At 43.0% G+C, this 11,649-nt stretch overlaps 1 protein-coding gene across 2 annotated transcripts in view; it reads left to right on the forward strand.

Moving 5' to 3' along the window:
• Positions 1-11,180, forward strand: part of WWC1 (WW and C2 domain containing 1) — a 66,137-nt gene extending 54,957 nt beyond the window's left edge. Inside the window, exons 13-23 of one of the 2 annotated variants that reach the window (XM_088522617.1) lie at positions 1,044-1,121; positions 1,983-2,069; positions 2,959-3,151; positions 3,791-3,943; positions 4,482-4,582; positions 5,342-5,480; positions 6,622-6,786; positions 8,663-8,755; positions 9,491-9,721; positions 10,332-10,453; positions 10,912-11,180. In XM_088522617.1, the coding sequence (XP_088378743.1) occupies positions 1,044-1,121; positions 1,983-2,069; positions 2,959-3,151; positions 3,791-3,943; positions 4,482-4,582; positions 5,342-5,480; positions 6,622-6,786; positions 8,663-8,755; positions 9,491-9,721; positions 10,332-10,453; positions 10,912-10,978 (1,429 nt within the window). In that variant the 3' untranslated portion in view covers positions 10,979-11,180. The remainder of the gene's footprint in view (positions 1-1,043; positions 1,122-1,982; positions 2,070-2,958; positions 3,152-3,790; positions 3,944-4,481; positions 4,583-5,341; positions 5,481-6,621; positions 6,787-8,662; positions 8,756-9,490; positions 9,722-10,331; positions 10,454-10,911) is intronic. The other variant, XM_088522618.1, reaches the window with a different exon arrangement.
• The last annotated feature ends 469 nt before the right edge of the window (positions 11,181-11,649 follow it).

Raw genomic sequence — 11,649 nt, forward strand, 5'->3', positions numbered from 1 at the left:
TTGCTTGAATGCAACATTCAGTTTCTCTAAGGTTTTTCCATGTAAGTAGATAGTGCACTTGGAGAAGGAACTATGCGTTATTGCTCCTTCTGAGTGTCTGAACCTGCCTTTCTGCTTGCTAAAGCAGAATAGTGGAACAGTGTAACAATTCACTGGAAGGTAGTGTGCTTATGAACCTGCAGTGTGTGGTTTCTTGCAGTTTCTGTTGGCATCCCAGTGCATGCCTGCATTTTTTCATGTTTTTTAATATTTGGGTTGTTGATTTAGCAACCTTTGCCTATAATATGTGCTGAGGATAGATACAATATATTATGTCCTCCATAGCTGAAAGGAAATGAATTGCAGAAGCATGCTAAGTAATGTGAAACACCTGTGTTAATCCTAGCATCAAGGTTGTGAATAAGCATCATACTAGATGTGGAATGTTTTCGATCATGGATCCCTCTGAGTCGCAGGGCAGTGTGACACTATCCTGTTTCATGTGCTACAGTATATTCTGTCTTTGAGTCAATAAAATGATGAACATGCTTTGGGGGATTTAGGGTGCATAAAACTCTACAGACAACAGTGGGAGGAAAATTTGCTCAGCTAGCTCTTCAGTTAGTCTACTCTGTTACCTTTAATGTGCTTAGAGCAATTTAATTTCTTTAAGAATCAAAGGAATGACTTAAAACCTGCAAGTCTCATTAGATTTTAGGTCTTTATTGGAAATCCACTGTCCTTACCTGAAATGCAGTCAAAGGGCCCATGGAGGGAAGAAAAAAAAAAAAGGCTTTTCCTGTGCGGAATCTTTTGTGTGGCTCTTTTATTGGCAGTGAAAGGAGAAGGCCTGTGACTTTGCTGATAGCTGCAATATATACCTGTATGGATGGATGCTTGGTACATGTTTCTCTTCAACAATTTCTCCTTTTACTGCTAGTTATTCTGCAAAATCCTTACACACTCTTCCTTGAATGGTAATGGGACAGGGGAGATCTCATCACAAATAGGAGCAGTTCAGTAATATGGAGACCAAATCCTTAACTGTCTTTGATTTCTTACAGACCATGTGTGTCAGAAATGGTGTTTGACAGTGATGACGCAGAAGCAGTTGGGACTGCTAAAGTGCAAATTGCAATGAAGTAAGCACTGCATTGCTTAAATTGTATTTTCTTCCTTGTGGATGGGTATATGTGATTTTAGATAGCACTTCTTGATCTGCTTTCTTGTTTTATTAATAATTGCACTTTGTAGTGTAATTGAAATGTGTCTCTGGACCTCCTTTGGCCTGATTATCATTTTTGAGGCCAGTGGAAATCCACTGGTGATAAGTGTGTTATGTTGCAAACCAGGAATGGGAGGAGTGACTCTGCTGGGCTGGAGAAAGCATTTTGTGGATTCTTGTCTCCTTCAATGTGCAGCTTTGGGGGAAAGACTGAAGAAGAAGGTAAAAGGCAGTGGTGTTGATTTACTGAACTCTACAAATAGTATGCAAGATGTAGACAGAGCAGATGACCTTGGAGAATGTGTGAAATAGAGAAAAATCTAGTGCAAATCTGTCTTGTGTCAATCGATAATAATACAATGGTAACCCCGAATGCCTTCACTGTTAGAGCGCCTGATTCATCGAGCATTTTTAACCTATAGGATTTTTATATTAAAAGATAGTTGTGTAAGGTCTTTAAAAGTTTTTAATTGGAATACAGAAATTTAATCAGAAACCAGAAAAAAAAAGTATTAGGTTGGATTTCTAATACCTTTTATCTCTGAAATTGTAAATATGAATGCAAGTAATTCTGGGTTTTTTCACAGCAAACCTTCAGGTAATATGAAACTGAAATTGATAAGGTGATAAGGGAGCAACTTGTGCTCCCGTGTGATAATGGTCTTGTTTATAAATATTTAATGAGGAGTTTTAGGTTAGTGAAATGAGTGGGTTACTCTTTCATGCAGAGTAAGGCAGATTTCTACAGAACAATTTTTTTTCTTTTCAATTCATTCAGGTATGATGACAAAAATAAACAGTTTGCAATACTCATCATTCAGCTGAGTAATGCTCCAGCCCTGATGTTACCACAAGATCAGAAAGTGTAAGTAGGTGAAATAAAAATGCTTGACTGATTGCATTTAGTTCTAGATGGAACTCATCAGTTATTTGGCTTGTGTTTTTCTCATTTTTAATTATTTACCCTTTCTTAAGTAATTGTACAATGTGTCACGAGTAGCATCATTTGTCAAATCATGTACCCACCAACTGGGCTTCAGGAGAGCAAACCTTGACCTCCTCGCGGACCTTCTTGGCAGGTCTCCCAAAATGCCATCAAGGCAAGCTCTGGAAGTGTGGGATAGACAAGCAGTCAGCGAGGCGGATGGGAAAACTGGCTACAAGGCAGAGCTCAAAGGGTTTCACTTGGTGCAAAGTCTCCTTGGAGGCCTATAGCTAGCACTCTACCCTAGGGCTCCCTACTGGCTCCAGTCTCATTGGACCTCCTCATCAATGACCTGGATGAAGGGGCAGAGTGCCATTTGCTGATGATCTCCAGAGTTTCTTCTGATGTCAACCCTGCTGTGATTCAATGGGAAAACTTATAGCTTCTACTAACTTAGTTATTAGCTAAACATTTTTGAATCCTATTGTGCTGAATGCTGACATATTTGGTCCTTTTTTGCATTGTCATTTCTGCCTGTACAGAGTATATTATCAGTCTACAAGTTTTGCAGATGTAAGCCATTTTGTAAAAGGTAATCCTGTGGTGATTGCTTACGAGATTGAGAAGAGGGAAATGTAAAGGAACTCATATGGCTTCGTATTGTTGATTTTGGGATAAGAGGTGCTCGTTTGGATCTTTTTCAGATAATTGATTTTGGGAAAAGGAGGAGAGTCACAGTGCTTAGAGTGAATTGTTGACTAACAGGTCTCAGGTCCTCCAATAGAGATACAGTGCCAATAGTACAAATTACTTTTTGTTTTTTCAACAGGAACGTTCGCGTGGCCGTTCTTCCCTGTTCAGAAAGCACAAGTTGCTTGTTCCGCACAAAACCGGTGGAAGCTTCGGACAATCTTGTGTACAATGAAGCATTTTGGGTTTCTATTTCCTACCCAGCGTTATGCCAGAAGACTTTAAGAGTTGATGTTTGCACTGTAGATAAATCTCACCTTGAAGAATGTCTGGTTAGTGTTTTATCTCTATTTGAAAATTTTTTGGGGGGTGTGTGTACAAAATCTTATACTCTGGAGAGCGGCAATGTTTGAGAGCTTTCTTGATGATCCTTTGCTCTGTGATGTCTCCTGGCTGGCAGGGCAGGAAAAAAATCCATCAGAATTCTTGTTATTGTGAAGAAAAACTCTTTAGATGTGAGCTGGTTAGATAACTACTGATAACTGTTACAGTCCCATGATTTAATGTGAAAGCCTTGCTATTTTTCTTCTGTTAGGAAGCATACATTGTAGTCGAGGTGAGAATTGACTTCTTGCAGAATTTTGGAAGCCAGCTATAGAATATGAAAAAACTTTAAAGGATTTCTTTAAAAGACCGCTATTGAGCGCCACTGTTAATCTGTTTAGTTTTTCAATGGTAGTATGTCCATAGGCCTGTATTTTAAAGAAGAATTGTTTTGCTATCTAGTATTACCTGGGCAAGCTGATTTCAACCGAACTTCCTTGGGTGTAGTTCTGTACTCCAAAAGGCAAGTAGGGTGTGTTGAATTGGGACCTGAGCAACAGTTTTGCTACGGAAAAGTTGATGTCAGTTCATTTTAATACCACATGGAAGTTGTGGGAATTAGTTTTGTTTGTTTTTGCTTTCAACAGGGTGGCACACAGATTAGCCTGGCTGAAATATGTAGATCCGGAGAGAAATCAACCCGTTGGTACAACCTTCTTAGTTACAAATATCTGCAGAAACAGAATAGGAAAAATAAACAAGGGAACGTTCATTCTCAAGTATCCTGCACTGGAAAAACAGTAAGAAAAATTGCCTAAATAAAGATCTTGCAAACCCTCTCATTAGTGCTGTATAGATGGCTAAAAGGGTTGGATCTGGTTAAAGCCTGATGAGTAGGTATTTAGAACTATTGTCTTGGATAAGCACAGCAAAATAATTGAAATGCTGATCAGTTATGTCCTCGTCTTGGCCAAATACTTACTGAAATATACTACTTGGGAACCTGAGCGACACAGTATGTGGTCTGGTGTAAGTACTGTGTGTGAGCTCTCCCTTGCTGCTCGCTAGACCTTGCAGCACCAACCTTCTTGACCGAGTCAAGAGATAGTAGCTCTGCGTGTGCACTGCCTGCAGACTTAGCCCTCTGCCTTTCCTGCACGTGTGCACTGCCCTGTCACTGCAGGGAGTGGGCAGGGTATGCTCCTAGCTTTGTGCCCTCTAATAGACTGCCTGAAAAATGTGGATGTAGAGATGGGGCCTCTGGCTAGGGCTGTTCTGACCGGACAGACTCAGTGGTTTGGGTGAGTAGTGTCGTTAAATGAAGTCTTTTTGCTGCAGGACTCTGTGTCGGCACTCCTAGAGCAGACAGCTGTTGAACTGGAGGCTGTGGAGAAGAAACTGGAGGAAAGCAGGAGCACTTTAACTGGTGGAGAAAGCTGGTAGGTAACAGGGCACCCTTTCACTGTAAGGGAGATATCAGAGTTTAGGGATGGGGGTCTCACGTTGGATGTGCGGAGAAGGAAAAAAGCCAGTGATGTGGAGCTCTGGGAAGCTTTTCTCTGCTGTTCTGGAGGTTGCTTGGAAAATGAGAACCAAGTGGAAAAACATGAAAAATAGAGTAGAAATATGCTGATTTTGAGACCTATACAGTGTTGCATGGACCTCCATAAAAGCTTCACAATATGGTGCAGGGCTTTGTCTGAATCATCAACTTGGTTGCCATTCGCATAGTTCAGCTTTCGGTTTTATTAGTGGAATCTCATCCTTGACATAAAAAGGAAGCCTGACCAAAGGGCTGGGAGAAGCCAGCAGTGAATCCAGAGGTGCTGAAAAGGACATTGAAGGATATTTTTGTCTAATTTCACTTTGTAAACGGAGAGATGAAATGAGTCCTGAAATTCAGACACATACCATCTTAAATCAGACCATGGGGCTGAAGCCTGAGCTGTCTCACTTTGCATTTGAAGGGAGACTGTAGTAAAGTCTAGGGCAGTAAGGGTATCCTTCTCGTGCAGTTACACTCCAGGTTGCTCATTCCCATGCAAAACTGTGTTCTCTGTAATCTGAGTGGCTGTAGTACCTGTCAGGTGCAGAAAATGGCCTTAGTTCAGCAAGTTGTTCTAAGTATCTACCTGCTGGAACACCAGTGTATTGTACTGAAAATGTCTCTTTAGCAAGATAAGCACTTTTTACTGCAGGGAAGATGAAGATGTTCCTGAGCAGGATGAGACCAGTGAAAATGAAGCGGAGGAGGAGGAAGAGTTTTGTGCTGAAAAGTCACTGTGGGAAACAGAAGAAAGTCTGAATTCCCAACTGCACGTGGAGATATCGGTGAAGGTAAAGCCAAAGGTCATTCAAATGGAAAGGGCCACTGCACTAAGGAAATACTTGTAACTGATTTGTATTTTGTTTCTGGCCAAGTCTCAAAGCATATTGCAAAACTGAGTGTCTGGCTGTAGAGGTTCGTGGGCCTACAGCTCGACTGTGCAGACTTGCTCTTGTAGAAAGCTCTCATGGATTGGTATAAGCAAATAGTCATTTTCATACTTCTTGAGGCAGTTATCTGTTTTCCTTTGGGAGCACAGGGTGTTATTAATGTGGCTGGCCCATGCCTGTGCATCAGACATTTGCTTTGAAGGGGAAGGTGCCCTGCCAAGTTTTGTTGTGCAAAACCAAGATAGAGCTTTGTGTCCCATGGACTGTGCACAGTTTCCTCCTGACGGGAGATTTTAGGCTTGTCAGAGAGAAAACCTTGTTCTTTGATTAGAACCTCTTTTGTAGCATGATGTTAAGATCTCGCTCCTTTTAGTTTATCGCTTTTAAGGGAGCTCTTGTTTTATTTAAGCTTTTTTTTTTTTAAAGGAAGAAGTTGCTGTTGCTTACCTGACTAGGTCACCTTTGAACTAAGTAGGGCTACAGCAGTTATCTGAAAGTACACGATTGACTTTGAATGTCTTATCTACCTGAAGTGATTTTAATAATTCTGTGACCATTTTGTTGTTGTATTGTTCCGTACCTTCTGTTTGCTCATGAAAATGTTTTTTATGGAAATGTGACCATGATTTTGACCTGATATGTTTCTGATTCTAGTTGTAGTCTATTAAATCACGTGCTGTAGAAGTGTTCTCTGTGCACGTGGCTGTTGGTCCCCTGCAGATGCGGAATAAATAAGGGAACGGTCTTGAAAATGATAGCTCTGTTGTGCGTGCAAGATGGCTAGGCCACATCCACAGAATCAGTTGTGTTGCACAGCAGTCAATATACACAGGGCCCTTAAGGAGTAATACACTTAATGTAGCAGCTTGTCAGTTCAGAGACTGAAGTGTCAAGACACGCGGCATGGCTAGGGCACCTGTGTCTGACGTGTCTGCCCCTGGGACTGAAGGGAGGCAGGGATCTCAGGTGGCTGTCCCACAGCCTGGATCCGCGTGGTCGCTGTCATGGCAAGCTGGCCTTTATGCTGTGGTGTGTTTTTCAGGTGGATAAGGAGACCAACACGGACAGCCCCGTGCAGTCTGCTACTGTAGTTCGTCCGAAAGACAAAAGAGCAGCAAACCCACCGCAAACTCAGTTTGTCAGAGGTAGCACTATCATCCGCTCCAAAACGTTTTCTCCGGGACCACAAAGTCAGTATGTGTGTCGGGTAAGGAAAATATCATCTTGGGTTTATGGTTTTGCTTAAGCAGCGCGCTGTATCTGTGAATTCTTCACTGAAAATTTTTATTCCTCCTTGAGCAGACGCTCTGTCCAATCACCTTAAACAAGTTTTGGTGCTCGTATGTGGTGCATGCAGCATGCTGAGATGCACAAACTGCCTTGGAAGGGATTGGCTCTGGTAACATGAGCATTTCATCTGTGGTAGTACACGGTTCTCCCTATGTGAAAAACCCTCTTGGCTTCTCAGTTGTGTGAGGGTTAAGGTGGCTCTGCTCCTTCTGGTACCAAAGCACTGTGCTTTGCAGAGCTGCCTTCCTGGCACAGAATGCCTGTGCAGTTGGTGATGGTTCATGTACTCACTGACCCTGGTATGCAGGCGTCTTAGCAGAGTGGTGTAATAGACAATTCCTCTAATTAAAACTCCCCCGCGAGTCTAGGTATAACTCTAACCACATCCCATTCTACTCTAGATATGTTCATCTGTTCTTAAAAACTAACAACTCCTATTTGCTCTGCCACTTCTGTGTATAGTTAGTGTGTTCAACTTGAGACTTTTTTTCTGTCCCCCCTCTAGGTAACCAGACCCCTTAGAAATGATTCTCATGGAGTCTTAATGCCCTGTTTCTCCTTTCTCTGCCAGAGATCAAACCGAGTGATACTTAGGTCATCTCTGAGTGGCTTCTAGGATTTGCTGCCAGTTAGATTGCAGTGAGGGGGGAATAACAGCAACAAGCCCTCCGGCTTCAGAGAGCTGTCTTGCTTAGTGATGATTGAGCCTGCTGTAAGACAGTGATGAGTATCTCATGCTGCACTAGGACTGTTTTATGTTAACCTGAACCAGGGTAGCTGCATCTTCCTCACCTCAGAGGAGGCAAACATGAAAGCGTGTGATGGAACAAAAAGATGGGTACTTGTCCAAAGTGCCTTGTATGAAAGCTGAACGGGCCATGTACTGGGAAGGGTGTCATTTTCCCAGCTTGGAAATGTTCATTCACAGTGAATTATTTTCTGGACAGAGGATCAGCATAAACTATAAATAACTCCTCTAAATTGCCAAACATGCAGGCACTGCCTTTGATCACACGTGAGCTGTCCTAGCTAGGTGGGAACTCTCTTAATTCAGCGGAGCAGCATTTGAAACGCTGGTTTCTCCGGTTCGGAAGCGGGTGCCCCCTAGGAACAAACCATCTTTCATTCGTGCTGCTGATGTGCTCGGCAGCAGAGGCGCAGGGTCCCGGCACAGGCCCATGTGCCCTCTATTTCCCCACCACCGCTTTGCAGAGAAAGGAGTGTGAGATCTCTGCTGGAGCTGAGCCCTCTAGAAAATCTGGACGCGATGGCGAAAGAAGGCAAGCTGTGTGTGCATAACATGACAGCTCAGGAGCTGTCAAATCTAGAGGGCAGCTTAGAGGTCAACCTACATGCTCCTCCACTACCTTAAAATACAGTTTGCTAAAGAGAAAAAGTTCTTTCTAATGAAATAGTTGCATGTCTTGCAAATATTGGCCAAGACTGTATTGCTGTTTCTTCCTACAGCTTATTGTCCTGTTTTGCCCAGCTGTGGTGTTTGCACATGAAAAGAGCAGTGGGTACTGTCCTGTACCCTGACTTAGTCTTTTCCCCTGCCCCTAGTATCTTCCTACCAGGGACACAGAGAGCCCCGGGTTTGTGGCGGGACCGCAGTGGACTGCACGGTGCCCACTTGCTGATTGGGGTGGATGTCTCTCCTCTGAAGTCTTTCACAAAACTCAACAGTTCCAAGTCCATCGGTGTTCATAGTTGCTGAGGCCACCTGATGATCTTAGTAATAAGTGCCCTGCTTGTATTTGCTTTACTAAAAGAAATGTGGTTTACATTTTCAGCTGAATCGCAGTGATAGTGACAGCTCAACCCTCTCCAAAAAGCCGCCCTTTGTTCGCAATGCAATGGAGAGACGAAGTGTCAGAATGAAACGGGTAAAATATTTTTTCTCTTCCTTCTTACAGATAACATGTAGAAGTTTACAAAAAAAAATCTTTCTAAAAGATTAGCCTTAGCCAACAAATCAGTTCCAAATTATTTCATTTATTACCTTTTTTTGTGTGAGAAGCCTCTCAAGGCAATGTTGGTTTTCTATTTCAAAAGATGACAGGAGTGTCTTAAGTTTCTAGCGGACAGATAGAAAAATAAACTAAGGAAGGGAGTTCTCACTATTCTCAGTATTGTCCTAGCAGAAGTAGTAAAAATGTTCTTGCTATGTTTGATGTTGTAAAATAATAGTTTAGGTAATAAATACGAACGGAGGAAAGGGCGGCAGTGAGCTGGGGAATCATTAACATCAACCTAACATACACATGATGAAAATAGGGCTCTTTGCATAAGAATAGGGTTTTCTCGAAGTAGCTTGTGTTTGGTATTGTAACTGAAGTCATGAATATGTTAGGAGTCCCAAAAAAAAGCCACGTTTTTCTGCTTTGTGTATTATTCTGGGGCATGGGGGTTAGTTTTCCAAGCGAGACGCACTTGAATCTGCCTTTTCTGTCCTGAGATGGGTTAAGAAGCAGGATCGATGGAGGTGCTTTGCACTAGAGAGGTCTTGGAGAAAAGGCTTATGTTACATGACGTGCTTCCCCTTTGAAAGGGGAGGTGCAGACATGTCTTTTCATTGTATTCATAACACCCCCCTACAACCTTCCTTTTTTTTCCCCTAGCCTTCAATTAAATCTTTCAGTACAGAGCGTCTCATCCGCACTTCGCTAGACCTGGAGCTGGACTTGCAGGCTTCGAAAACTTGGCACGATCGGCTAGTCCAGGAGATCTCTGTGCTTAAAGAACTCAAGGAACAGTTAGAACGAGCTCAAAGTCAAGGTGAAAAGGAGCTGCCACAGTGGGTGAAGGATGATGAGAGATTTCGACTGCTGCTGAGATTAGTGGAAAAACGAGTAAGTAATAGCTGGCCTTGGATTGTATTCAACACATAGGAGAAACGTGATTTGAGAAACATCAGTTTGCACGGTCAGATTAAACTTGAGCACTGTAGTCCTTCATCTTCCTGGTCTTAGGGCTCCATGAAGCAAGCTGTTGATTATGAAAGTTGCACGCATTGGTGACTGTCTGGCTATTTTCAAATGTGACATGAACCGTGGTATTTCCAAACTGCAGAGTGTTTGTGCCTTCCCATAAATGTGTGAAGGGTAGGAACGCAGCTCCTGCAGCTTTTCATCCTTGCAGACCTATGGTGGTGTAGTAATGAGCTGGCACAAAATGTTTGTTGGAGCAGAGCTCGAAGAGGGTCTTCTGGCATAAGCTCACATAAAAGGAAACTTTCTGAGAAAATGGACAGAGAAAAGCTGTTGGTAGTAACCATAATTCATGACCATGGCGACCTGCGCCAAAACGTATTCCTTTTAGCTCCTGTGACTGGTGAATGCAGTCAGCCCTTTCCAAACCACTTGAACTGAACTGCTGAGCTACCTTGCTGCATTTAAGAGTTTGCTGAGAGGAAGGGATTCCTCATGGAAACAAATGCATCTTTTTCCATTACTCATTTAGGCGGAGAAAACAGAACACAAGTGTGAGCTCAAAGCGGATAAAATGATGAGAGCAGCTGCCAAGGATGTGCACAGGCTACGAGGACAGAGCCGGAAGGAGCCTTTGGAAGTACAGTCATTCAGGTAGGTGCACCTGTAAGGCACAGCAAGGCTTGACTGCTGCTGTGATTGTTCCCTGGGTGACTAAGATGCTGATCAGGAAAGCTAATACGTGTAGCAGTTCACTGTTCTGCTTAAACTAAGTTTTTTCTGACTTTATATCAAAGTATAGCATCTCAGGGTCAGGGAAATGTCCCCCAGTGGTGCAAGTCATCTCTAGGTAATAGATGAGTACCCAAATCATGCCTCACCAGGCAACAAACTTAACAAACTTTCCTTTAATATAGGAACAAGCCTTTACTTTTTCTGTTGTGAGCTTAGCTGTAATGATGCTTCGTGTCTGATATGTTAAATAGGTGGTGTAGTCTGACAGGATTTGCTGCCACTTACTCTGACAAGAGCTGGTGGGCCATAATTTTAATGTACATGATAGACGTTTCTGACAAGAAATACATTGCATTAATATGTTGTATTCTTTTTAGAGAGAAAATGCTATTTTTCACGCGGCCGAGGATAAACCTTCCAACGCTGTCTGCGGACGATGTGTGATCACCGTGAAGTATTGTTTTTTGGGACCATTCCACAAACGCAGTTTGTTTCTAGAGGTTATTTATGTGGTATTATGAAGGTACCGAGGCATTTGTACATTAGAGCTTTTGTCAGTATGTGGATGTTTGAAAGATTTTTAGCCTAAAGTTATATCATCACAGAAACCAGCATTCAAGTGACAGGATTGTATAGTTTGTATATTTAGGAATGTATTTTTGGGAAATAGAATTTTAAATAAGAACAAATACAGCGTAAGGTGCTGTTATTCTTAAATAATGCTGTTTAGACTTTTTGTACAGCTCTGCCTTTTAGAGGTTTTACTGCAATAAAACACGTTTGAAGGAAGCTCCCTCCTCCCTCGGGTGCCGTTGCAGGGTCCGTGCGGGGGTCCCCGGGGCCGAGCCGTGACGCTCTGCCTGTCCTGGGCCGGGATGCGGGTGCGGAGCTCGGGGCACGCGGGGCCCTCGGGACACTCGTCCTGCAGCCGGTGCTGTCCGCGGCGCTGGGGAGCCTGTTGAAACCACTGCGGTGGGAGGAGGGCGGTGGGAAGGGGGGCTTTTTTTTTTTTTTTTTTTTTTTTTTTTTTGAACCCCCCAATAAAGTGACCTTTCTGGAAACATCTGACTTGTCCCTTTGTTTTTTCGCGTCCAGGGGCGGCAGACTTGTCCTGC

This window comes from Tinamus guttatus, unplaced genomic scaffold (assembly GCF_059628265.1).
Source record: "Tinamus guttatus ecotype Peru unplaced genomic scaffold, ASM5962826v1 Tinamus_guttatus_pri_ptg000155l, whole genome shotgun sequence".
In the NCBI taxonomy this organism is placed as follows: domain Eukaryota; kingdom Metazoa; phylum Chordata; class Aves; order Tinamiformes; family Tinamidae; genus Tinamus; species Tinamus guttatus.